This window comes from Dysidea avara, chromosome 3 (assembly GCF_963678975.1).
Source record: "Dysidea avara chromosome 3, odDysAvar1.4, whole genome shotgun sequence".
In the NCBI taxonomy this organism is placed as follows: domain Eukaryota; kingdom Metazoa; phylum Porifera; class Demospongiae; order Dictyoceratida; family Dysideidae; genus Dysidea; species Dysidea avara.
Genome location: NC_089274.1, coordinates 28,326,553 through 28,354,179, shown reverse-complemented (window position 1 = coordinate 28,354,179; position 27,627 = coordinate 28,326,553). Strand labels below are relative to the sequence as shown.

At 38.1% G+C, this 27,627-nt stretch overlaps 1 protein-coding gene across 1 annotated transcript in view; it reads left to right on the top strand.

The window, feature by feature from the left end:
• LOC136248451 (transient receptor potential cation channel subfamily A member 1 homolog) overlaps positions 1–27,627 on the top strand; it is a 66,433-nt gene that overhangs the window by 30,024 nt on the left and 8,782 nt on the right. The window contains exons 10-13 of the mRNA XM_066040231.1: positions 3,281–3,420; positions 7,790–7,899; positions 12,007–12,217; positions 22,250–22,346. Of these exons, the coding sequence (XP_065896303.1) occupies positions 3,281–3,420; positions 7,790–7,899; positions 12,007–12,217; positions 22,250–22,346 (558 nt within the window). The remainder of the gene's footprint in view (positions 1–3,280; positions 3,421–7,789; positions 7,900–12,006; positions 12,218–22,249; positions 22,347–27,627) is intronic.

Below are 27,627 nucleotides of genomic sequence, written 5' to 3'. Positions count from 1 at the left end.
TCAGCTACAAACAAATCACCCTGTAGAAAGATCAGCTAGAAGGAGTCACCTTGTAGAGAGTTCAGTTACAAAGAAACCATCATGTAGAGAGTTCAGCTACAAACTAGTGACCTTGTAGAGACATCAGCTAAAATAAATTACCTTGTACAGAGTTCAGCTACAAAGAAACCATCATGTAGAGAGTTCAGCTGCAAACAAATCACCTGTAGAGAGTTCAGCTACAAACAAATCTCCCTGTAGAGAGATCAGCTAGAAGAAGTTACCTTGTGGAGAGTTCAGCTTCAAAGAAACAATCATGTAGAGAGTTCAGCTGCAAACAAATCACCTGTAGAGAGTTCAGTTACAAACAAATCTCCCTGTAGAGAGATCAGCTAGAAGAAGTTTCCTTGTAGAGAGTTCAGCTACAAACAAATCACCCTCTAGAAAGATCAGCTAGAAGAAGTCACCATATAGAGAGTTCAGCTACAAACTAGTGACCTTGTAGAAACATCAGTTACCTTGTAGAGAGTTCAGCTACAAAGAAACCATCATGTAGAGAGTTCAGCTGCAAACAAATCACTGTAGAGAGTTCAGCTACAAACAAATCTCCCTGTAGAGAGATCAGCTAGAAGAAGTTTCCTTGTAGAGAGTTCAGCTACAAAGAACCATCATGTAGAGAGTTCAGCTGCAAACAAATCGCCTGTAGAGAGTTCAGCTACAAACAAATTTCCCTGTAGAGAGATCAGCTAGAAGAAGTTACCTTGTGGAGAGTTCAGCTACAAACAAACCATCATGCAGAGAGTTCAGCTGCAAACAAATCACCTGTAGAGAGTTCAGCTACAAACAAATCTCCCTGTAGAGAGATCAACTAGAAGAAGTTTCCTTGTAGAGGGTTCAGCTACAAACAAATCACCCTGTAGAAAGATCAGCTAGAAGGAGTCACCTTGTAGAGAGTTCAGTTACAAAGAAACCATCATGTAGAGAGTTCAGCTGCAAGGAAATCACCTGTAGAGAGTTCAGGTACAAACAAATCTCCCTGTAGAGAGATCAGCTAGAAGAAGTTTCCTTGTAGAGAATTCAGCTACAAACAAATCACCCTGTAGAAAGATCAGCTAGAAGAAGTCACCTTGTAGAAAGTTCAGTTACAAAGAAACCATCATGTAGAGAGTTCAGCTGCAAACAAATCTCCCTGTAGAAAGATCAGCTAGAAGAAGTCACCTTGTAGAGAGTTCAGCTACAAAGAACCATCATGTAGAGAGTTCAGCTGCAAACAAATCACCTGTAGAGAGTTCAGCTACAAACAAATCTCCCTGTAGAAAGATCAGCTAGAAGAAGTTACCTTGTGGAGAGTTCAACTACAAAGTACCATCATGTAGAGAGTTCAGCTAGAAGAAGTTACCTTGTAGAGAGTTAAGCTACAAAGAAATCTCCCTGTAGAGAGATCAGCTAGAAGAAGTTACCTTGTAGAGAGTTCAGCTACAAAGAAACCATCATGTAGAGAGTTCAGCTGCAAAGAAATCACCTGTAGAGAGTTCAGTTACAAACAAATTACCCTGTAGAGAGATCAGCTAGAAGAAATTACCTTGTAGAGAGTTCAGTTACAAAGAAACCACCATGTAGAGAGTTCAGCTTCAAAGAAATCACCCTGTAGAAAATTCAGCTACAAACAAATTGCCCTGTAGAAAGATCAGTTAGAAGAAGTTACCTAGTAGAGAGTTCAGCTACAAAGAAACTATTCTGTAAAGAGCTCAGCTGCAGACAAATCACCTGCACAGAATTCAGCTACAAACAAATCACCCTGCAGAGAGATCAGCTGGAAGAAGTTACCTTGTAGATAGTTCAGCTACAAACAAATCACCCTGTAGAGAGATCAGCTAGAAGAAGTTACCTTGTAGATTGTTCAGCTACTAACAATTCACCCTGTAGAGAGGGCAGCAAGAAGAATTCACCTTGTAGAGTGTTCAGTTACAAAGAAACCACCATGGAGAGTTCTGTAATAAATATATGTATTATATATATAATTTGTACATTTACTGATAAAATCAGAAATATTTAAAGTACATCTGCTTCATCTTTTCTTCTTCCTGTGGTAAAGAAAAAAAAGACAGGTTAAAAAAAGTCCCAAAGCCGGCCTATATTGTGGTATACAAATACAAAAAGAAATGAAATCTAATCCAAAACAGCCAAGCTGTAAAAACAGTGCGGCCCTCAAAAAGGCTATGGTGAAAAAAGATGTGAAATCCAAGGTGGCGGCAAAGAAATGGCTGTGATGGTAGGTTAATGGTAAAAATTTTAATAACGGCAATTTAGGTGAATTTTTTGCTAAGTCCAAGCGGCACAAAAATTCACCTGAATTGTTGTTATTAAAATTTTTACCATTAACCTACCATCACAGCCATTTCTTGGCCGCCACCTTGGATTTCACATCTTTTTTCACCATAGCCTTTTTGAGGGCCGCACTGTTTTTTACAGCTTGGCTGTTTTGGATTAGATTGGTATTATCCACACATTTCTCAGTTTTTGCAAACAGCCAGCTTTATTTAAATCAGGTACAGAATGAGCTAACATCTTACTTAAAAATATGGTTTTGAATTCTAAGAATGCCTTATTACTTTTGTACTATAAATGAATATTTAACGAGACATTCATCCCATGGGGTGCACACCTAGTTCTCATAAGTTTTATGGGGGTTGTGTGTGCTGGCATCCATACCCATGTGTCTAAGCAGAAAGGTTTTTGTGATAAGCAGTCAGTTTGTCTGAAAAGAGGTTGTATTCCAGGAAGGCATGCTTTAAGATATTTTGTGCAATTCGAAATACAGGTACAGGGTTTCTGAACATGGCTCTGTGGGAATTTTAATGACTGAAAAATATAGGGCAGGCCTCATAGGGCACCATCCAGTATTCCAGTTGATAACTCCATCAATGTATAATATTTAACTGGGCATCTGACTCTTTAAGTATCATGACATGAATCTGTTTTTGAAACCCTAAGTATTTCAGTTTGGTCACTTCAGCATATTTTAAATCTTTAAAGTGCTACAAAGATATTCAGATGTCTGTACCATGTTATTATGTTGTATCATTTGTTTGGCCTCATCGTGTTATGAATCTTTCATTGCAATTGATGGTGGGTGTTGTATGTGTGCAGCTCTGGACAGCGAAGAACAGCTATGCCAAATGTACTTGAAGAACTTCTAATTAATTCATCAATCAATGGAATAATTGAATCAGTCAATAATTGACTGCATTAATTTTGAAAGTATGAATTATATAGGCAGGTAGATTCTATTTTTCTATAGACTACTCCACTGATTGCTGCAAGCCAAAATGGTCATGTGAGAATTGTGAAACGTTTACTCAAGAGTAATGCAGATGTCACACTGGAGGAATATTACAGTGATTTAAACTGCCTGGGGGAGGCTGTTCTGAAGGGCAATAGGTATATATGTGTGTACTATGTATGTATGTATGTATGTATGTATGCATACATGCATGCGTGCACGTATGTATGTACGTATGTATGTAACACTTTCGTACCTCAGATCAAAGGAATTTCAGAGGATAGATTTACCATGTATACTTCTTCACAGGGACACAACTAAATGTACATCAGCATACATTGAGATGTATCCCAGCAAAGTGTTTGCACTTCAAAAGAGCAAGCCATTTTCATCAAAGCAAGCACAATGTGACAGCATTAAAACACTTGCAAATTCCCCGAGATTTCTTCAACTCTGCTTTTTCTGTGATATCTTTAACACATCAGCATCCAATAGTTTGACATAAATATATTATGTGACCGGATCTGCGAAAACCCGACACAATAGTGCATTTTTCGAATTCCTGTTTATTAAATGTTTATACTCTACTTAGTTAAGTGTACCTTCTGGCAAAGTTTCAGCCTCATATGTCAATAACTTTTGGAGTTACAGCCCTACAAAGTAGCAACAACATAAAGATCAATTTGTACAGCAAGTATAGGGAAAATAAATTACAGGCGTTTACTAAAATGGTTGTAACTTACGAACAGATTGACATACTGGGCTGCAATTTCAACATCGTGTTCACCATGGATAGGGGAATCATTTACTGGTAAGTTTGTGCTTCTATCACCTTTCATCACTGGCAAAATTTGTGAAGAAAAATCGATTGCGTACGATCGCGTACGATTGCTTTGATGTGACATAAACAAACGTTCATAACTTACGTATCCTTGGGTCTACTGCAACGAAACAAAGATTTTCCAATTCCTCATGAGGAGGTGAATAAGATGATATCCAGGTTTAGACTATGATACAGCTCATTTAGAGGGTTACTAAATCACTTAGTCACCTGACATGCTCATTTAGTCACCTACACATGTCCATTTAGTAACCCGCCCTCAGGCAATTTGTACTTGAAAAATAATTATAACACGAAAGATACACTGGAGTACTTGATAATACTGTAATACAATTCTTCTCCGTGTTCTGCGATATAATTCTGGACAAATAGTAGACTAAACGGTGTATCTACTGTAGTTCTAGCCGTTACTCTGGTTACCGGTAGAATAATTATTTTTGTGGGTGCTGTAAGGACTTCAGGAAGAAACCGTTCTGCCATTCTACATTGCTCTTTCACGCCACCCTAATGCTCTGGCTATAAAGGTATGTACTTTAAACCATAGTCTAAATAAGTTAGACACCGCGACCAACGGGAACTAAGCGATTTAGTAACCCCTCTGGCCCTTAGTAGCGCCCTCGCTGCACTCGGGACGCTACAGCCTCGGGCCATTGGGGTTACTAAATCGCTTAGTTCCCTTGGTCTTGGTGTCTAACTATTATTTAGTCCCTTCCTTCACTAAGAAAGAGGCGTTCAAAAAATTTACGAAATTTTTTCAATAATATGCAAATATTTCACCCATAGTTTTCAATGCTTTATACTGGAAATTTAGGCTTGCGCTATTGTGTTGGGTTGTCGCAGATCTGGTCACATATTTGCTCTCAATTTAACTCGGTATTATGCGTGTTGGTGATTGTAATGGTTAAACAGCATCATCAATAACCAGATCCAGAATGGCCATTGTTGGGCTGCACTTGGGACTCTCCTAGTCTTCTCTACAGTACATATGGGGTAGGGATTATTCCATCAGTTAAAAATAGCCTGCTATACGGTACAAGATGGGATGGGAGAAGATGGTAAAAATATGTTTTGTAGTACTACATATATAGGGGGTGTAAAATATATGTGAGAACGTCCTATTACCTCTATAGTTGAAATCTTGGAGATGTTTTCCATCACACAGACACATAATCGTATCATTGAGTTCTACTATCTAAGTTGTCCGTGCAAGTTGTATGGTGATTAAATTATTGGTGTGAGGTAAATGATATTTTAAAGTTATGAAAATATAATATTACCTACACATCCAGATCTGCATAAACCCGACTTAATGGCACATTTTTTGAATTCTTTGTGGATTATTGAATATTAATTTTATAATCTACAAAGCCAAGTGCATGCTCTGGTGAATTTCAGCCTCATATGCCAATAACATTTGGAGTTACAGCTGCAGCCCTACAAAGTATCAACAAAAGAAAGATTGATTTATACAGCAACTATAGGGAAAGTAAATTACAGGCGCTTACAAAGTTTGCCATGAATATGGGATTTCATGGCTGGGTAAGTTATTCCTGTATCACCCATTCTTCACTACATACATACAGAGATGAAATCAGTGAAAAATAATCAATTGTGTATGATCACTTCAATGTGATGTAAACAAATTCCCATAACTCATGCGTCAGTTGGTCTACTGCAAAGATTTTTGAACTCCTCTTGAGTAGACGAATAAGATGATATTCCCAAGTTTTTACTTTTAGATCCTTTCTTCACAAAGAAAAAAGATTTACAGAATTTTTTTTGAAATGCTTAAGTGTTTTACCCATTGTAATCAATAGTTCATAGTGTAAATTTAAGCTTGCGCCATTTTGCCAGGTTTTCACAGATCCAGTCACGTATGTACCATTTTGTACAGGCAAAGTTTTTCGCCTAAATGATGTTGATAATGTGGTTAGATAGGTATCCATGAGTAGTTATGTGGCTACATATGTAGGAATGCATTGTTTCATTTCAAGTGACTTTGATATGTAAGTGATACACAAAGTCTCAACCCTTAGTAGGCTGTACCACTAATAGTATAAAACATTGTTTCTATTGTGCATAGCATAAGATGGTACAATTGTAAAGTATACACATCTGGACTTGTCCAACTGGGTTTCAGAAATCTACGCTGTACACTTGCTGTAATTTACATTGTCGGTTAAGCCATGACTTACATATGCAACAGGTCAGTGTTTTGGCAAACTCAAAATTAATATAATTATATATAAATCATGTGATCCTTTTAAAAAGTGCTATTGTAACTATAGACTCTTAAACATTGTGCAAACAGTAGTGGGTGTACAGTAGCAATTGGGAGGGAAAAGGAGCTCCTACACTTTATTATTTCAGAAGGGGCTTTAACGGCTCAAGATACTCAAATAGAGCAGTCTTATATACTCTAACTAGTATATTAAAAATTATTAATTTAAAAATGAAGTGGGATCCAGGCAATAAAAAGTAGTGAAACAAGAGATGAATGATGGTTTTACAGCATAGCTCAGTGGAAAAATCCCTACATTGGGATGTTATAACAATGATTTTGTTCAATGCCAAAGTAGGGATTTTCTCACCGAGCTATGCCGTAATACCATCATTCATCTCTTGTTCACTACTTTTTATTGCTTGAATCCTACTTCATTTTTAAATTGATAATTTTAATATACCAGTTTGTTTGATTTTTTTGTCTATATACATGTGACTGTTGTGTTAGGGTGACTGCTGTATTAGAGTATCTCGAGTCAGCCTTTCACTACCAGGGTGTGTGTCACTATTTCATTGTGCTAGTATACAGATAGGCCAATAATAATGGGGTGAGTCATCGTGATAGATTGTTAAGAGACATGGTCTTGGTGCTCGATCGTTATTGATCAACCAGATCACATTAATTAATTAATTTATTATTAGGCATGGCATTGAACCTATTGTGAAGTTACAGGTATTTACTGAGCGTAAGCACTTCAATAAGTATGCAGCATCTAAATATGCTGCTTAAGGAAAGTGTTGATAGGAAAATTAATGCCTCAATATGGTTTCATTGCATGGAGAAGGAAGAAGACTAGCCTTATTGAAAATAAAAGGAAAGACAAGGTGCAGAGGGCATACACTTGTCGGAACCCCAAAAGGCACATCCCACTGGTGAATTTGTTATTGTGATGTAAAATGGTGGTCGTACTCTGCTTTGTTTGGCCTCCAGCCTTACGACTGGTCAAACAGGCAGGCTGGCTGGCTGGCTGGCAGTGAGACTAAAATCTGAGTTTTGGCGATTTAAAAAGAAATTCCTTATCCGGCCACCTATTAGTGTTTTCTTGTTTTTAATGCTGTATTTGATGTTAGATTGACTATTATTATTCTGTAAAGGTGATTTTCATTGCATAAGATGTCCCTAGAAGGCGGCATTTTAGGTGGCACTCATCATTTTTGGGGGGATCCCTACTTAAACAGTACTACTGCACTGTTTGATAAAACAGTTAGCTGCAGTTTATTTTGACCTGCTGGATCACTACTAGAGGGTAAGAAGTCCATGTAACATAATTTGGTATAGCCTTACTGTTAATGCATTTTACCACAGTTTACTATGATGTGTTATGGTTACGTATGTATATTGGTGTACACACCCAAGCACACATACATACATTTGTATATAATACTAATTCATACTATTTTAGTGATTGTGCCTTGGCTATCGTTCAATCTGAACAATGGGAAGATGCCATGAGGTTGTGTACTCCTTGGGAAAATTATACGCCAATGAGACTTCTTGTCCAAAATATGCCAGGTGAGTTATTGTTTATTAGTACTTTTGTATACAAATGTGACCCGCTGAGTGAAAACCAGCCGTTTTCGCAAAATTCTATTTTGCTTATATAAAACGTATTGAAATAAACTGTGTAAAAGCATGCATGCTACATAAAAATTTTACGCACATTTCAATCGCTTTGATATGTACTGAAACAAAGCTCAAATCAATGAAACCTATACACCAATAGATGCTCCTGTTCATTGGGAGTAAGCAAATCTTTGTTTCGTGTTCATACAGTGTACGGTACGTAAGTTATGGGTGCTTAAGTACAATGTGATAGAAATAAAGTTTACCATCATAATTTAATTGTTGAAACGGCCTTCTTCTTCGTCCACACAGAGACGCACAGGGAAAGCACTATACCTTGATCAATGTGCCAGTTCATGGTGAACAGATTGAGCCAAATTCCATCTTCGTAGCTTGTTTCAGTTGTGAGTTATGATCGATTATGTAAGCGCCTGTAATTTATTTGCCGTATTGTTGCTGTACAAATCGAGTTTATTCCTGTCTCAGCTGTCTATTGCTATAACTACAAGACTATTCATCACAAAAGGCTGAAACTTTGGTTGTCCACTCCTTTGTTACTATAGATAACAGAGAAATAATAAAATTGAATTTGAGGAATTTGCGAAAACAGCCAGTTTTTGCTCAGCGGAGGAATTTAAAGTTGGGTTAGGGATCAAAGGGAAAAAAGGTAGTGAAACAAGAGAATAGCTAAAAAGTAGTGTAACAAGAGAGGTTGTCTGTACCCACAGATATACTTATGGACATTTATCTTCTATACTTCAGTCTATAACCAGACTGAATTAGGGATTAAATGTCCATTAGTATATCTGCAGGTATAAACAACCTGTCTTGTTTTGCAATACTTTTTGTTATGACTGAAGTATATATGGATTAAATATCCATTGGTATATCTGCAGGTATAGGCAACCTCTCTACTTTTTAGCTACTGTATTCCCTTGTTTCACTACTTTTTTCAACTTAATATTCCTAATTTTTCCTTCTACTTATTTGTTTACTGTTGTATAACATAATTATTATGACTGCTAAACCCATATCAAAAGAAAGAATGGCACCAAGAATGCCATAAAGTTAATTTCGCATCTGAACATGCACCTCAACAATCAATTACTGAAAAGTGAAGTGGCCATTATGCTTTATTTTCAACCAATACACAGCATTATAAATGAAGGACAATATGAGAAGTGTCTCTGCAATCAATCCACTCTCTACAGAAAATACAAGCATTTAGCATTATAGCTAGTCAACACAGCCACAGGGAAGCCGTATTGTGCTATCACAAACTGATACCTTGCATTGTCAGCGAAAAGAACTGCGACACAAAGAAGGACAAAGGTAAGTCACAATGCATGCATTGTAGCTGCTGCAGTAGCAAAAAGCACGTCTTGGGACGAAGTGATGTTAAACAGTGGAGAAATCAAGCCTATAGCTTTATCTATTGTGAAGTTATATGCTTGGCTGGAGGCATCAGGCAGTCAGTTTGTAGAAAATTCAGCTAAATAAATTTAAAAATTTCATAAAGACTTGTTGGAAGGATTTACTTTGAAGGCATTTTTGGCCTCAATTACACCTAATCAATGCTGCCAAGCTGTCGTGAAGGAAAAACGAGGCTGGTTTTAGGGTGATATTTAAGCCAAACCTTTATGATGCCTTACTGTACTCTATGATATATGTAACTGGATTTTGTAAAAACATTACAAATCACACATTAGAAGTTTCGAGATTAATGGTTTTAAAGAATTCAAGTTAGCATAACTTTCCAAGGATAGAAGCATGCGTATGAAATTTACACAAAAGATGCATCAATCTATTACCTTTCAGACCACTTCCAGTACTTGTAGCTGTTTGTAGAGTTTAACACCAAATAAGATAAAAAATCTGAGCAGTTGGATGAGTGAAGTAGTATCACGAGTGCTCACAAAGGGGTGGGGGTTGACGGGGTGGGAAAGAGATAGATTTCAAAATGGAGTCAGACCATGATTGAAGTCCAGGCATGAGATTACAGGGCTATGCTAGCTTCTTAGTGGCTGGTATGCAGCACAATCAACAGAAAAAATGTTTGGCCAACAATATCAGACTATCTGCCAGCAAACCACTGATTTTTGCCTAGCCAGGCCCTTCACTAAGCTAGAAACTGCCATTAGAACTTGCCATACCACCTAGAAAAGACGTCTGTTAAAACCAGCCTCAAGTAGTTCGAGTAATGCTGAAGGTTAAAACTAGTAGTATGATAGTGTAGCTATCCACTTGTGATGTGTTTGATTTTGCCTGATGTGCGATTTGGTTTGGTTTTGTAAAATCTATATACCACTTTACCGTTTGTGTTCAAAGGCGCCACTTGAGGGTTAAACGCACATAATTATTGTCCTGGCAGTATCATGGGAAAGTGGTTTGCACATGGCTTTAATGCCCAGCCAATTCAAAGATATGAAACACTTTGACTAGTATGCATTTGTGTTTTATGGCAGATTTTGCAAAGTGTACGAAAAATGAAAAGTAGAAGACAACCGCTTGTATCTTGGAAATGACTGGGTTGATCTGGTATGATCTGGGGTGATCTAGTTTACAGTTCTACATAGTAAGGCTCAGTGTAGTTGCTAATTTTTGACTAGTATAGTAACTTAATATAGTTGGTTCGCGTTCACCTGAGCCCTCATTTCTTGTTAATAATTCTTGTTACATGGGCCAGCTGCCCAAACATTTAGTAGTGCTGTGAAACCCTTTAAACGCCAGAACTGTTAATCAAAAAATTGCTTTGATACGGACAAGAACAAGTGAGTTATGAGGTTTTAAAAAAATATCCCATACATTTAGTATGGACGATTCAGGCACGCAAACATGTTTACAACATGAAAACATGCCTGTTCCAGTACAAAACCATTGGGAGTGAACATGTGTTCACTTTTGATATTACTGTATTTGGCGGGGGCTCAAGTGAACGCGGGGCTCAAGTGAACGTGTACCGACTCCATCCCACGACTGTAACTTTCTGGTGTTGGAGCTAATAACATTCTGAGGGCTATTAGCCTATGATCAATCACAATCATGGGTTATTACTTGAAAATATTACGCTAATTGCATATTTTGGCTTGGAATTTCATGTGAGCCTCAATAGTCACAATACAAAAGCTAGCAAACAGTGGGGTTTAATGGGGCTTATCAGAAATTTAGATTGCACTTTGTATAAGCAATGTAGTTTGTTTTGTAAAAGCCCCTAGATTTTGAGGCAAAATTATACAACTCGGTTTGATGCGTATCTTCTAGCGCTGACCGGGTATGTATATTCTTGTGAGTAAAACAATGATGCCACACCCTGTTATATTGTCCACACATTTTATTTCATCCCAGAAAATCGGCTTTCTGCATAATTAGTACAAGGGAAGTGTAGTAAGAACCCAAGATAACTCCAGCTCGCTCTTGAAAGCAGTGACACAAACAAGCGTGTTGCCTGCCTTCAGTGATCCACTTAGCAGTGTTAGAACTGTAACATTAGTCATTTTAGCACTACACTTGGTTTAGTGGCTGAATTGGATACAGCAACCATAAGCAGCAACATAAACAAAACTAAAAGAAAAAAGAAAGTCTTTGCCTTGTTCAAACTGTGGGCAGAGGAGCGAATTCTGCCCAATCCTGTGACGACAGAATTGTTGCCATGCAGTATTACCACGTTGAACATCAATGGCAACCTTATGAATCAAAACATGGGTAGCCCTATTATCTCCAGACTGCTTTATGACCCAGGAACCTATCCACCGCACCAACAAACGTACAGCTCATTGGTGTGGTGGATAGGTTCCTGGGTCATGGAGCAGTCTGGAGATAGTAGGGCCACCTATTTCTTGATTCAGAAAGTTGCGATTGATGTTCATCGTGGTAATGTGTGTGGTAATGGAGGTAAACCAATGTTAGAGCATAATTTTATTTTTAGTCTTATCAGAATAAGTCTGAATGTACATGTGGTCTAGTCCACACTTTATTTGGAAGCATAAATTGACAAACATAATTCAAAGCACCACACATACATTATCCACCTATTTGCTTTATTAATACACATTGTAGAAGTTGCCACTGTGGTGTTAAATCGCTGTATCACTGACAACAAGTCTAAGGATTGCACTGAGAAAGATGATGATTACACTGTGACTTACAACTATGAATTCTTGGAGGACTATCAAGAGAAGGATGAGTTGATTCCTGGCTGGTGGGATGATGATGATGATTATGATAACAATACCAATACTCGTCGTCGTGGTGATGATGATGATGTTGAGTATGTTGTTGATGTAATGAAGCATGTTGCATACAAAAAAACAAAAAAACAAAAAAAACTAGTGTCCATTTGGTTCTACTTGGGGTACTTAGAGATAATGAGTTACTCTCTAGAATTCCTATGGATATAATTACATGAAAATAACAAGGAGAAAACATCCTGACCACCTGGTAGACTCCTGTAAGCGTTCGAGCGTAAATCGGATGGCTGCAGGTTCGAGGCTACCTAGGTCCAGTCATGGATTTTTTCTCCTTTCTCCAACTTTTCAAACACATCTTAAGTAGCTAAAGTCTTTGAGCAGGCTGTAGGACCAGGTGTCCTACAGAACTTGCATTAATAAAAAATAATAATAAAAAATACACTTAATTTATGCATCCCATATAGTGTCAGAGATAAATGTTAAAATTGTACCGATAATCAGATTGGTAATCAATAATAATTAGACCATAATCAACTAGTTGTAATGGGCTATGGCTAGCATATTATTAGCCTGTTCAGCTGCAGTAATACAATACAGTACTGCTGGAGGGAAGTTGATATAAAGTGGACTCAGGGACCAAGGACTCAGGACCTGGAGACCCACGAAACTTTTTCTTGGAATTTTATGTACTTCACAATGTTTATACATTCTATAGACACCTTTGTAAGCCATGGTGTCTATAGTCTTGCATGGTCAGATCACTTTTACTTGACACGATGCCTAGAAAGCCTACTGTGAAAAAGGGTCTGGATTTAGACTACTGATTCTTCACACCTTGTTCCAGCCGCATGGGGGTATTATGAATTCTAACAGTTCTTTGCCTTCATGTTCCTTATAAAGCAAGAAGTCTGGTTGTTGAGCTGCTTGTGTAATTTGCAGTGCCAGATCACTTCACAAAGGTTGGAATAGCTGTTTCATGAACTTGTTTGCTCAAAGTTTCTGACCTTAGTTGTTAGGCAATACATTAGGTTATATAGCATTATGCACCAGTTAGCTGCCAGTCCACACCCTTTTTAAGAGTATGTAGGAGCTTATAATTTCTAATTGATATAGATGGAGAAAAAGTTATCTAATCCAAAACAGCCAAGCTGTAAAAAAACAGTGCGGCCCTCAAAAAGGCTATGGTGAAAAAAGATGTGAAATCCAAGGTGGTGGCCAAGAAATGGCTGTGATGGTAGGTTAATGGTAAAATTTTAATAACGACGATTCAGGTGAATTTTTGAGCCGCTTGGTATTGGAAAAAAACAAAAAATTCACCTAAATTGCCGTTATTAAAATTTTTACCATTAACCTGCCATCACAGCCATTTCTTGGCCGCCACCTTGGATTTCACATCTTTTTTCACCATAGTCTTTTTGAGGGCCGCACTGTTTTTTTACAGCTTGGCTGTTTTGGATTAGATTTCATTTCTTTTTGTATTTGTAAACCCAAAACCCCAAAGCTGGCCTATGGCCGGCTTTGGCCTGTCTTTTTTTCTTCACCACAGGAAGAAGAAAAGATGAAGCAGATGTACTTTAAATATTTCTGATTTTATCAGTAAATGTACAAATTATATATATAATACATATATTTATTACAGAACTCTCCATGGTGGTTTCTTTGTAACTGAACACTCTACAAGGTGACTTCTTCTTGCTGCTCTCTGTGAATTGTTTGTAGCTGAACAATCTACAAGGTAACTTCTTCTAGCTGATCTCTCTACAGGGTGATTTGTTTGTAGCTGAATTCTGTGCAGGTGATTTGTTTGCAGCTGAGCTCTTTACAGAATGGTTTCTTTGTAGCTGAACTCTCTACAAGGTAACTTCTTCTAACTGATCTTTCTACAGGGCAATTTGTTTGTGGCTGAATTTTCTACAGGGTGATTTCTTTGAAGCTGAACTCTCTACATGATGGTTTCTTTGTAACTGAACTCTCTACAAGGTAATTTCTTCTAGCTGATCTCTCGACAGGGAGATTTGTTTGTAGCTGAACTCTCTACAGGTGATTTGTTTGCAGCTGAACTCTCTACATGATGGTTTCTTTGTAGCTGAACTCTCTACAAGGTAACTTCTAGCTGATCTCTCTACAGGGAGATTTGTTTGTAGCTGAACTCTCTACAAGGAAACTTCTTCTAGCTGATCTCTCTACAGGGAGATTTGTTTGTAGCTGAACTCTCTACAGGTGATTTGTTTGCAGCTGAACTCTCTACATGATGGTTTCTTTGTAGCAGAACTCTCTACAAGGTAACTGATGTCTCTACAAGGTCACTAGTTTGTAGCTGAACTCTCTACATGATGGTTTCTTTGTAACTGAACTCTCTACAAGGTGACTCCTTCTAGCTGATCTTTCTACAGGGTGATTTGTTTGTAGCTGAACTCTCTACAAGGAAACTTCTTCTAGCTGATCTCTCTACAGGGAGGTTTATTTGTAGCTGAACTCTCTACAGGTGATTTGTTTGCAGCTGAACTCTCTACATGATGGCTTCTTTGTAACTGAACTCTCTACAAGGTGACTTCTTCTAGCTGATCTTTCTACAGGGAGATTTGTTTGTAGCTGAACTCTCTACAGGTGATTTGTTTGCAGCTGAACTCTCTACATGATGGTTTCTTTGTAGCAGAACTCTCTACAAGGTAACTGATGTCTCTACAAGGTCACTAGTTTGTAGCTGAACTCTCTACATGATGGTTTCTTTGTAGCTGAACTCTCTACATAGAAACTTCTTCCAGCTGATCTCTCTACAGGGAGATTTGCTTGTAGCTGAACTCTCTACATGTGATTTGTTTGCAGCTGAACTCTCTACAGGTTACTTGTTTCTAGCTGATCTCTTGAATTCTCTTCAGGGTGACTGCTCTATTAGGATGACTGCTCTATTAGAGTATCTCGATCTCGCACTTGCTGCACCAAGTTGGATTTCGTGTTATAACTCTGTGGCTTTAAGTCTGATACTTCTACACCAATGAAGAGCCTTTCTAAGATGATTACTCCATCTATACAGCGATTTTCAAAGCATTACCCCAAGCGGTTTATCTGGTAGGCGTGGCAAGTAGTCATTTTCTATTAACTAATCTCGATTGCATAATTGTTACACACTGTTGGTTTTTTTGTTGTATCTTCCTGGTTTTTAGCTCGATTTCTTTCAAACCACAAAGGTTTGAGGTTCAATGGTTAACCTACTCACCCACCGATTTTCAGCTTCTTCCCATACGCGGTTTACCCTGTAGGCGTGACAGCATATTGGTGTTATTTTTCATGAATAATCAATCATAACTCTTTTCCTGTTTATCGTATCCTAGCCAAAGTTGGTACAGAGATGCGCCTTTATACCCCCTTCTGTGTGCCAAATTTCAAGGCAATCGGATATGGCATTCGTGTTTTATATCAGTTTTTGTAAGTGTGCGAAAAGAGGAAGAAAAAGAAAACGAAGAAACTAAGCCAATATTTGAAGTTGCATATCTCGGGAACGCTAGAAGCGATTTTGCTCTAATTTGGAATGTGGAGTGCTGAAGGTGGAGGGAGTGTCCACAGCAAAAATTGTCTTGTTTCATCAAGGCAGCACAGAGCTACGGAGGTGCGACAATTGTGTTTTCTTTCTTCCTGTCAATATACTCACGGGTGTTGCGTGCCGGCTTCTTGGGCCGCACGACACACTACCGTGTGTCTTGATCTGACCACGTGAGGTTAAACGCCATGACTTTCTAAGTATAGAATATAAAATTCCAAGAAAAGTTGAATCCTTACTGTTTCTCAGGTCCTCAGTCCCCAAGTTCATTGTTTAATATCAACCCACTGGAGGGCTGTCTCTGGCATGTACATAGGTAATTTGTAGATGATTTGTTGGGTCTGTGACCACAAGAACAAACAGTGACAGTTGTAGCCTTGTCTTATTTGATTTGTGCTAGGCCGGTGCACAACATCATAGCATTAACTTTACAAGCATTTTTAGTGGATTATGCACAAGTGTAACTTATAAAGTCTCACAGTCATGTGTCAGTAAACAAATTATCAGATATCAGCTGGAATTGATACAGTACTGATAAGTGTATCAGGACATCAGAGATTGTACCACTGCTAATATCATCTACCCACAAGCTACAGGCAGACCTTGACAGTATTCAAAACTGGTGTCATATATGGTTATTAAGACTAAACTTACTGAAATGTAAAGTTATACATGTGGGGTATTCTCACATTGTTGCTGAATATGTTCTGTGTGACAATTCTGGTGAACATGTTAAGCTGACTGAAGTTGACCAAGAGAAAGATCTTGGGGTCTGGATTACCAGTAACCTTAAGTCATCTCTGCATTGCTCTAAGGCAGTAGCATCTGCTACGAGAGTTCTCTCCCTGATTAGAAGGACATTTGTTAACATTTCAAAATACCTATTTGTGTTTCTTTATAAGACATATGTTAGGCCGCACTTGGAATACTGTGCATCTATATGGAGCCCCAGTCTTGCTAAAGATATTGACGTATTGGAGAAAGTCCAAAAGCGGGCTACGAAGATGGTTAGTGGCCTTAGACACTTGCCATATGAACAGAGGTTAAAGTCTTTAGACTTTTACACTTTATTTCATCTACGCCAACGTGGTGACTTCATTGAGGTCTTCAAGATACTGAATGGGTATTATGAGATAGACCCTACAAAGTTCTTTACTTTAACTGATGTCAGCAACACTAGAGGTCATCACATGAAGCTTTTTAAATCTCAAACCAGGCTGAATGCTCGATCTAACTTTTTTACCCACATATAATTAACAGCTGGAATAGTTTACCTCAGGAAGTAGTCTCAGCTCATACTACTGCTTCCTTCAAGTTGAAGTTAGACAACTATTGGTCTAGTTCAGGATATGGATATGAACAAAGGCTTACAGCCTAACTCTACATAATTTGTTTGTACTGTGTGTATATCCATACAATTAATAATAATCATAAACCACGATAGTGGGTTCATAATAGGGATCGCCCATGTTTTTGCAAAAACTCTAATAGAACGCACGCCTAAAAACCACCTTGGAAAGCATCCTCCAACTCAAAACAACTCTCTGGTGGTTATTTGCAATTAGTATTGGTCCACCAGTAAGTATCAAGTGAAAAGGAAACAGTATGTGTATTTGGGACAAAACTGAAATTTGCCGTTTTGTTCTTATTATTCTTATTATTCTTATTATTCATAGTATTATTTTGTTTCACTCGTGTACAGCAAAAGTTATCCACTTTTTCGTGCTAAAAACTATATAGCCATGCTTACTGACTCCTTCCGCTTGTCCATGGCCTATTAATAAGCCCGTATTCCACAGATCGCCAACCACCCTACACCTTGAAAATTTTCGAAGTTCTCTTCGCCATTACACTATTGGCAGCAGCTCCATATACTAAAGAAGCCATATAACAAAAAAATTACAGGATTCCATTGTGTGAGCTCCTTTGGGTTTTGTTGCAGCATTAATCAAGTACTCAACAGCACTTCTTAGACTTAGATAGCGCATAGCGTCTCTGCGTGGTGAGTATAGCCTACTTCTTCCTGTAAGCGCACAGTCGCGATTTGCTATGAGCGACCATACAAGCGCTCTCTCAGAGACATAAAGAAGTGATAGCGCCGACAATGTGTGAGGTCCAGTTGTCGAGCTCCTGGTCTGAAACCTGCCTGCTAGTGATGGTTATTTCCCCAGAATAATTGTTTGCACAATGTTTCTTAACTTTAACTAGCATGCTCATTGTGCAGCAGGTGAGTGGACAATAAAATTAATGCAGTCAACTTTAGACACTTTTTAAAAAAGCGCTCTTATAATTTTTAATTGGTACCCCGTATAAACATCGTGTGAGACACTGTGACAGGGAAAAAGTGGATTGGCCATGCAAGACTACTTGCAGAGGTACCTATTTATAAGTATAGAATATTACAAAGTGTATAAAATTCCAAAAAGAGCTGGATCCTCATGGGTCCCTGGGTCCTTGGTCCCAGGGTCTTCCCCAATATATTGCAATATATTGCATAATATTTCAGGGTTGTAATGGGCTGTGGCTTGTGGATAATTAGCCTATTCAGCTGCCACCCTCCTGGAGGGCGGGCATCAAAGCCACCAGAATGTACATAATTGTTGATGTTTTAGTGGTGACTAGACTAGAAGCCATATCCTAAACAGGACAATTGGAAACAGTGGAAATGGAAACCAGAAACGGAAAGTGGAAATGGAAAACAGAGACAGTCGAATCGTCATATAAATGTATCCTAGAGTAAAACCCTGCCACCTCTTAAAGACCACCTATGTACAAAGACCGCATTGTAATTAGATCTCAAAGATGGCTATCAAGACCACCTCACTACATGGTAATATTTGGTAAGCTTCAAACATGTATTTCATGACTCAAATCAATGTCATCTCTTTTTCCACCCTTCACTCAAATCATATACCATCATCACTTAGTTTGTACCAGCATAGATAATACTGTGGTACCAGAATGTGTCATACAAAAATATTCCACACAAGTGAAATGTAGCTAGTACACTACAACCTACTATATCAACAAAGAACCTAGTCTTTTTAGCTGTTTTGATAAAGCGGTCTGACATTGGATGTTTGGAACCTAGCTATTATTGAAATTTGAAGAGGTGGTCTTTGTAAAGAGGTAATCTTTATAAAAGGTGATCTTTATAAAAGGTGATCTTTATAAAAGGTGACCATGAATTGGTCAGTATGCCTTAGCCATCTTTGAGATCTAATTATAATGTGGTCTTTGTACAGAGGTGGCCACTAAACAAGGGTTTTACTCTAGGGTACATTTATATGATGATTTGACCATTTCTGGTTTCCATTTCCACTGTTTCCAATTGCCCTCGTAAACAAGCAGTGCTGGTTGTAGTACTGCCTACTTGTATTGTAATACCTATTTAATAACTGTCGGTCATTAGCAGCTTTTGACTGGGTATACATCACATGACACTAATACTGTCTGCTGTATCTTACGTAGCTCATATCCATGAGCTATTTAAACAAGTATAGTACTTTAGCATCGCCAAAGTCCCTAATCCAAATAATTATTACAATACAGCAATATTTTGCAATATTTTTAAAGGCAATATGCAATATGGTATTTACCCATATTGTTGCATCTAACTTGACAGTGTATCATAGCACTGTCAGAAATTTTCCGTTCATATCAACAAACGTAGGAGCAATATTACCTGCTGCCACACATCATTGAAGTCGTGAGGTATGCCTATAAAATGAATCCATTGGTTGAATGAACTCTTAGCTGGGGTGATTAAACAAAGGCTATTAGCCTGAACTGCCTTTGGTGATTATTATTATTATTTATTATTTACCTATACTGTACAACTTCAGAAATGAAGAAAAATGTACAGACAAATCACAAAAAAATAATAATTCAATACAATAAGTAAATTATAATTTAATTATAGATTTAAATACTTCAAGTGAATTAGAGTCTTTAGCTAGGTTAGGTAAATCATTCCAAAGTGAAATTGTTGCTGGAAAAAAATGAGGACTGATATGAGGTCTTTGATGCTTGCAATGATAGGAGGTTAAAAGGATGATAATTTCTTGTACTGGAATATGTTGCAAAGTTAGTATACAAATCAAATGGGATATCAATTTCATTGTGGATAATTTTGTACATCATGGATAATCTTAATTTTAATCGTCTGCTTTCAAGTGATTCCCAGTCCAGCTGGTCCATAAGGTTAGTTATGCTAACAGTAGGGTCACGTGTGTATGTATTGGTCACAAACCGGGCTGCTCTTCGTTGTATCTGCTCTAACCGGGATATTAAGGTAGACTGCCAGGGTGCCCACACTGTTGCAGCATATTCGAGTTGGGAACGAATAAATACGGTGTATGCTAATTTCTTAGCATGGATTGAGGCACATGAGATATTACGTTTGAGAAATCCCAATGTTTTGTTGGCTTTAGCTGTTATGTAGTTGACATGCATGTTCCATTTTAGGTCTGATTGGATGATGACACCTAAGTACTTGCAACTGTCAACTTGGGACAAGGGAGAGTTATCCATGTAATAGGTTCTTGAGATAGTATAAAGCTTACTTAGGGTTACACTCATGCTGTGACATTTATCTACGTTGAGTTTCATTTGCCATATCGAGGCCCATTCCATAAAGGAGTTAATGTCGCTTTGGAGTAAAATAGCATCTTCTGTACATTTAATTTGTCTGTATAATATGCAGTCATCAGCAAATAGTCTTATTGTGGAGTGTTTGATGACTTCTGGTAGATCATTTATGTATATTGAAAACAGTATGGGACCTAGGACTGTGCCTTGTGGAACTCCGGAAGTAACTGGAATTGGAGAAGAAATTGAGCCATCTATGATTACTTGTTGATGACGATTTGTTAGAAAAGATTTAATCCACTGATAAATATTGTTGTCTATGCCATACCATTTCAACTTATAAAGTAAACGCTGATGAGGAACCTTGTCGAAGGCTTTGATTGATAGTACTGGCACCCACAAATAGACATAACACGCATTAGTGTCGTGTACCTCAAACCACCAGTGAGTATATGTAAATTCTAATATATGAACCATGGCTACGAGTGTATTGCACTTATATACACCCCTGAGTCCAAAGTCAGAGGAAAACCCTGAGGCAAGGCCAAGGGGTTTGTCACCAGTGAATTTCTGATGACTGGGATGAGGGATGTATATAGTGCAATACACCGAAGTGAGCCATGGTTCATATACCATGCCTCATAATTAACACACACCATAGAGCACGAGAACACCATACACATGCAATGACACTAACTCACACATATTTCGCCATAGTTAGGCATGGTAGAATTAGTTGTATACTTCCTTTAGCGATGGAGTTGGTAAATTGATTGTGGCTTTTAGTAAACATATTTCTGTATATTGCTAGGACTTTTTCGTTCATTTCAACAAACGTAGTGACATCATTATCTGCTGCTAACCACAAGCAGCCATCATCGAAGTCTTGAAGTATGTCTGTAAAACGAATCCAGCGATCACACTCGTACTGGCTGGGGTAACTGGGGTGATTGGTTACCTGGTGCAGAAAGGCTCTTGGCCTGACCGGCTTAGGTGATTGATCGTACTGGCGCCCCTGGCAGGCTATTAGCCTACAAATGGGTGTGACGTTCAGTAGTGTGTCACGTGCCTCAAACTACAGGTGAGTATATTCACCTGATGGTGCATTTTAAGTTTCACATGATCATGGTATATATACCATCAAGAGTTCATAATATATATATATTTAGGAGAGTATCCAATGCCTGTATTACCCCTTCAAAACACACTGCGTAATGTTGTGTAACATATCTGAATATTTTAGTATAATTTCAGTAAACTCCAACACATGGCTTCGCCATGAAAGACTTTTTGATAGGCATTGATATACCAAAGCAAAGACCTGCAAGCACTTCAAGGCCCTTATAGCTCTTGAAGCAAGTTAACACCTTTGGTGATGATAACTATTGCATAGTATTATAACGCAGTGTGTTTTGAAGGGGCAATACAGCGTTGGATACTCTCCTAAATATATATATATATAATATGAACTCTTGATACCATGTATCACTCAGTTACTGTAATGAAATATATCATACTGTATACACAAGTTTTTGAGGAACATTTTTTTTTTTGCAAATTTCATGATTGTTTAACTGTCCACAAAATTTTCATCCTCAAAAATTAATGATTATCAAGATTACCTCTATGCTATATAGGTAACCTAAAAATAAAACTATAAAAATCCTGAAATTGTTTATCTGTGAAAATTACATACCTAAAAAATTTGTACATAACAGTACATTTACTAAATTGAATTTTCAACCAGCATATGAAGATGTTTGTTAATGACATGATACTTTTTATATGCATACTGTAATACAAACTTTTCAGGGCCTTATCTATATCACAGTGTTTTTGATCATTACTACAAAACCTCAATGGCTATTTTATTAAGGAATAACTATTTTATTATAATATCTACAAACAAACTTGTAAGCATGTATGAATATGTATATATGTGTGTTCATAAGCATTGTGTACACAGCTTACTTATTTTCCACAGTGGAGAAAAGAAGAAACCACCAAAGAAAAAAAAGAGTAAGCCATTCAAATGGGGACCAAAAGGATTTAAAAAACAACACCATCCACTTCAAGTTATGGTACGTATGTATTACATATGTGGTAACATATTTGCCAATTAGACATATAAATTCTTAGACAATTCCTTACCACAAATTTTAACTTAGCCTTAATAATGAAGAATAAGTACAACACACTGTGATATAATGTATAAGTATGGTGGACCCTCACTAATCTGACCCTGGAGCAAAAGATGTTCCTAACTGAAATTGTCAGATTTGTGAATACACTATGTTTAATTCACTGATTAAGATATCTAATCCAAAACAGCCAAGCTGTAAAAAAAGTGTGCGGCCCTTAGAAAAGCTATGGTGAAAAAAGATGTGAAATCCAAGGTGGCGGCCAAGAAATGGCTGTGATGGTAGGTTAATGGTAAAAATTTTAATAACGACAATTCAGGTGAATTTTTGTGCCGCTTCACAAAATTTACCTAAATTGTCATTATTAAAATTTTTACCATTAACCTACCATCACAGCCATTTCTTGGCCGCCACCTTGGATTTCACATCTTTTTTCACCATAGCCTTTCTAAGGGCCGCACACTTTTTTTACAGCTTGGCTGTTTTGGATTAGATTTCATTTCTTTTTGTATTTGTATACCCCAAAGCCGGCCTATGGCCAGCTTTGGGACTTTTTCAACCTATGTTTTTTTCTTTACTACAGGAAGAAGAAAAGATGAAGTAGATGTACTTTAAATATTTTATCAGTAAATGTACAAATTATATATACTGTATAATACATATGTGACCGGATTTGCGAAAAGGGGTCTTCCACACACATCCAATTTGCCAACTTTGACAATTGATAACTTCAGATTGGAAAGAGCTATTGCCTTGAATTTTGGACAGTGGTGAGCACCACTATAGCTGAATACGTGGTGAAATTGTCAAGTTAATATGGTACTTGAACACTGAGTTATGGTCTCCAACGGTTACGGAATTGGATGTGTGTGGAAGACCCCTTTTCGCAAATCCGGTCACATAATATTATATTGATTACAGAAATCTCCATGGTGGTTTCTTTGTAACTGAACACTCTACAAGGTGACTTCTTCTAATTGCTCTCTCTACAGGGTGAATTGTTTGTAGCTGAACGATCTACAAGGTAACTTCTTCTAGCTGATCTCTCTACAGGGTGATGTGTTTGTAGCTGGATTCTGTATAGGTGATTTGCTTGCAGCTGAGCTCTTTACAGAATGGTTTCTTTGTAGCTGAACTCTCTAAAAGGTAACTTCTTCTAACTGATCTTTCTACAGGGCAATTTGTTTCTGGCAGAATTTTCTACAGGGTGATTTCTTTGCAGCTGAACTCTCTACATGGTGGTTTCTTTGTAGCTGAACTCTCTACAACGTAATTTCTTCTAGCTGATCTCTCTACAGGGAGATTTGTTTGTAGCTGAACTATCTACAAGGTAACTTCTTATAGCTGATCTCTCTACAGGGTGATTTGTTCGTAGTTGAATTCTGTACAGGTGATTTGTTTGCAGCTGAGTTCCTTACAAAATGGTTTCTTTGTAGCTGAACTTTCTCCAAGGTAACTTCTTCTAACTGATCTTTCTACAGGGTGATTTGTTTGTAGCTGAACTATCTACAAGGTAATTTCTTCTAGCTGATCTCTCTACAGGGTGATTTGTTTGTAGCTGAATTCTGTACAAGTGATTTGTTTGCAGCTGAGCTCTTTACAGAATGGTTTCTTTGTAGCTGAACTCTCTACAGGGTGATTTGTTTGTAGCTGAAATCCCTACAAGGTAACTTCTTCTAGCGTGATCTTTCTACAGGGCGATTTGTTTGTAGCTGAGTTCTCTACAGGGTGTTTGTTTGCAGCTGAATTCTCTACATGGTGGTTTCTTTATAGCTGAACTCTCTACAAGGTGACTTCTTCTAGCTGATCTCTCTACAGGGTGATTTGTTTGTAGCTGAACTCTCTACAGGTGATTTGTTTGTAGCTGAACTCTCTACAAGGCGATACTTCTAGGTGATCTCTCTACAGGATTCCTTGTTTCTAACTGAACTCTCAACAGGGTGATCTGTTCATACCTGAACTTTCTACTGGGTGATTTGTTTGCAGCTGAACTCTCTAAATGGTGGTTTCTTTGTAGCTGAACTCTCTACAACGTGACTTCTTCTAGCTGAACTCTCTACAAGGTGACTTGTTTCTAGCTGATCTCTCTACAGGGTGACTTGTTTCTAGCTGAACTCTCTACAGGTGATTTGTTTGTAGCTGAACTCTCTACATGGTGGTTTCGTTGTAGCTGAACTCTCTACAAGGTAACTTCTTCTAGCTGATCTTTTTACACTGCATATTTGTTTGTAGCTGAGTTCTCTACAGGGTGATTTGTTTGCAGCTGAACTCTCTACATGGGAGTTTCATTGTAGCTGAACTCTTCTACAATGTGACTTCTTCTAGCTGAACTCTCTACAGGGTGACTTGTTTCTAGCTGAACTCTCTATAGGTGATTTGTTTGCAGCTGAACTCTCTACATGGTGGTTTCTTTGTAGCTGAACTATCTACAAGGTAATTTCTTCTAGCTGATCTCTCTACAGGGTGATTTGTTTGTAGCTGAATTCTGTACAAGTGATTTGTTTGCAGCTGAGCTCTTTACAGAATGGTTTCTTTGTAGCTGAACTCTCTACAGGGTGATTTGTTTGTAGCTGAAATCCCTACAAGGTAACTTCTTCTAGCGTGATCTTTCTACAGGGCGATTTGTTTGTAGCTGAGTTCTCTACAGGGTGTTTGTTTGCAGCTGAATTCTCTACATGGTGGTTTCTTTATAGCTGAACTCTCTACAAGGTGACTTCTTCTAGCTGATCTCTCTACAGGGTGATTTGTTTGTAGCTGAACTCTCTACAGGTGATTTGTTTGTAGCTGAACTCTCTACAAGGCGATACTTCTAGGTGATCTCTCTACAGGATTCCTTGTTTCTAACTGAACTCTCAACAGGGTGATCTGTTCATACCTGAACTTTCTACTGGGTGATTTGTTTGCAGCTGAACTCTCTAAATGGTGGTTTCTTTGTAGCTGAACTCTCTACAACGTGACTTCTTCTAGCTGAACTCTCTACAAGGTGACTTGTTTCTAGCTGATCTCTCTACAGGGTGACTTGTTTCTAGCTGAACTCTCTACAGGTGATTTGTTTGTAGCTGAACTCTCTACATGGTGGTTTCGTTGTAGCTGAACTCTCTACAAGGTAACTTCTTCTAGCTGATCTTTTTACACTGCATATTTGTTTGTAGCTGAGTTCTCTACAGGGTGATTTGTTTGCAGCTGAACTCTCTACATGGGAGTTTCATTGTAGCTGAACTCTTCTACAATGTGACTTCTTCTAGCTGAACTCTCTACAGGGTGACTTGTTTCTAGCTGAACTCTCTATAGGTGATTTGTTTGCAGCTGAACTCTCTACATGGTGGTTTCTTTGTAGCTGAACTCTCTACAAGGTAACTTCTTCTAGCCGATTTTTCTACAAGGTGATTGAGTTTTTTGCAGCTGAACTCTTTACATGGTGGTTGCTTTGTAGCTGAACTCTCTAAAAGGTGACTTCTTCTAGCTGAACTCTCTACAGGATGATTTGTTTGCAGCTGAACTCTCTACGTGGTAGTTTCTTTGTAGCTGAACTCTCTACAATGTGACTTCTTCTAGCTGAACTCTCTACAGGGTGACTTGTTTTTAGCTGATCTCTCTACAGGGTGACTTGTTTCTAGCTGAACTCTCTACAGGTGATTTGTTTGCAGCTGAACTCTCTACATGGTGGTTTCTTTGTAGCTGAACTCTCTACAAGGTAACTTCTTCTAGCTGATCTTTCTACAGGGTGATTTGTTTGTAGCTGAATTCTCTACAGGGTGATTTATTTGCAGCTTAACTCTCTACAAGGTGACTTCTTCTAGCTGAACTCTCAACAGAGTGATTGATTTTTTTGCAGCTGAACTCCCTACATGGTGGTTTCTTTGTAACTGAACTCTCTACAGGGTGATTTGTTTGTAGCTGAATTCTCTACAGGGTGATTTGTTTGTAGCTGAACTCTCTACAGGGTGATCTGTTCATAGCTGAACTCCCTATAAGGTAACTTCTTCTAGCTAATCTTTCTACAGGGCGATTTGTTTGTAGCTGAGTTCTCTACAGGGTGATTTGTTTGCAGCTGAACTCTACATGGTAGTTTCTTTGTAGCTCTACAATGTGACTTCTTCTAGCTGAACTCTCTACAAGGTGACTTGTTTCTAGCTGATCTCTCTACAGGGTGACTTGTTTCTAGCTGAACTCTCTACAGGTGATTTGTTTGCAGCTGAACTCTCTACATGGTTTATTTCTTTGTAACTGAACTCCCTGCAAGGTGACTTCTTCTAGCTGATCTCTCTACAGGGAGATTTGTTTGTAGCTTAACTCTCTACAGGTAATTTGTTTGCAGCTGAACTCTCTACATGATGGTTTCTTTGTAGCTGAACTCTCTACAAGGTAATTTCTTCTAGCTGATCTCTCTACAGGCCGATTTGTTTGTAGCTGAACTCTCTACATGATGGTTTCTTTGTAGCTGAACTCTCTACAAGGTGATTTCTTCTATAGCTGATCTTTCTACAGGGTGATTTGTTTGTAGTTGAACTCTCTACATGATAGTTTCTTTGTAGCTGAACTCTCTACAAGGTGATTTCTTCTATAGCTGATCTTTCTACAGGGTGATTTGTTTGTACCTGAACTATCTATACATGATGGTTTCTTTGTAGCTGAACTCTCTACAAGGTAACTTCTTCTAGCTGATCTCTCTACAGGACAATTTGTTTGTACTTGAACTCTCACATGATTGCTTCTTTGAAGCTGAACTCTCTACAAGGTGATTTCTTCTAGCTGATCTTTCTACAGGGTGATTTGTTTGTAGCAGAACTCTCTACAAGGAAACTTCTTCTAGCTGATCTCTCTACAAGGAGATTTGTTTGTAGCTGAACTCTCTATACATGATTTGTTTGCTGCTGAATTCTCTACATGATGGTTTCTTTGTAGCTAAACTCTCTACAAGGTAACTTCTTCTAGCTGATCTCTTTACAGGGTGAATTGTTTGTAGCTGAACGATCTACAAGGTAACTTCTTCTAACTGATCTCTCTACAGGGTGATTTGTCTGTAGCTGAACTCTCTACAAGGAAACCTCTTTTAACTGAGCTCTGTACAGGGTGAATTGTTTGTAGCTGAACTATCTACAAGGTAACTTCTTCTAGCTGATCTCTCTACAGGATGATTTGTTTGTAGCTGAACTATCTACAAGGTAACTTCTTCTAGCTGATCTCTCTACAGGGTGATTTGTTTGTAGCTGAATTCTGT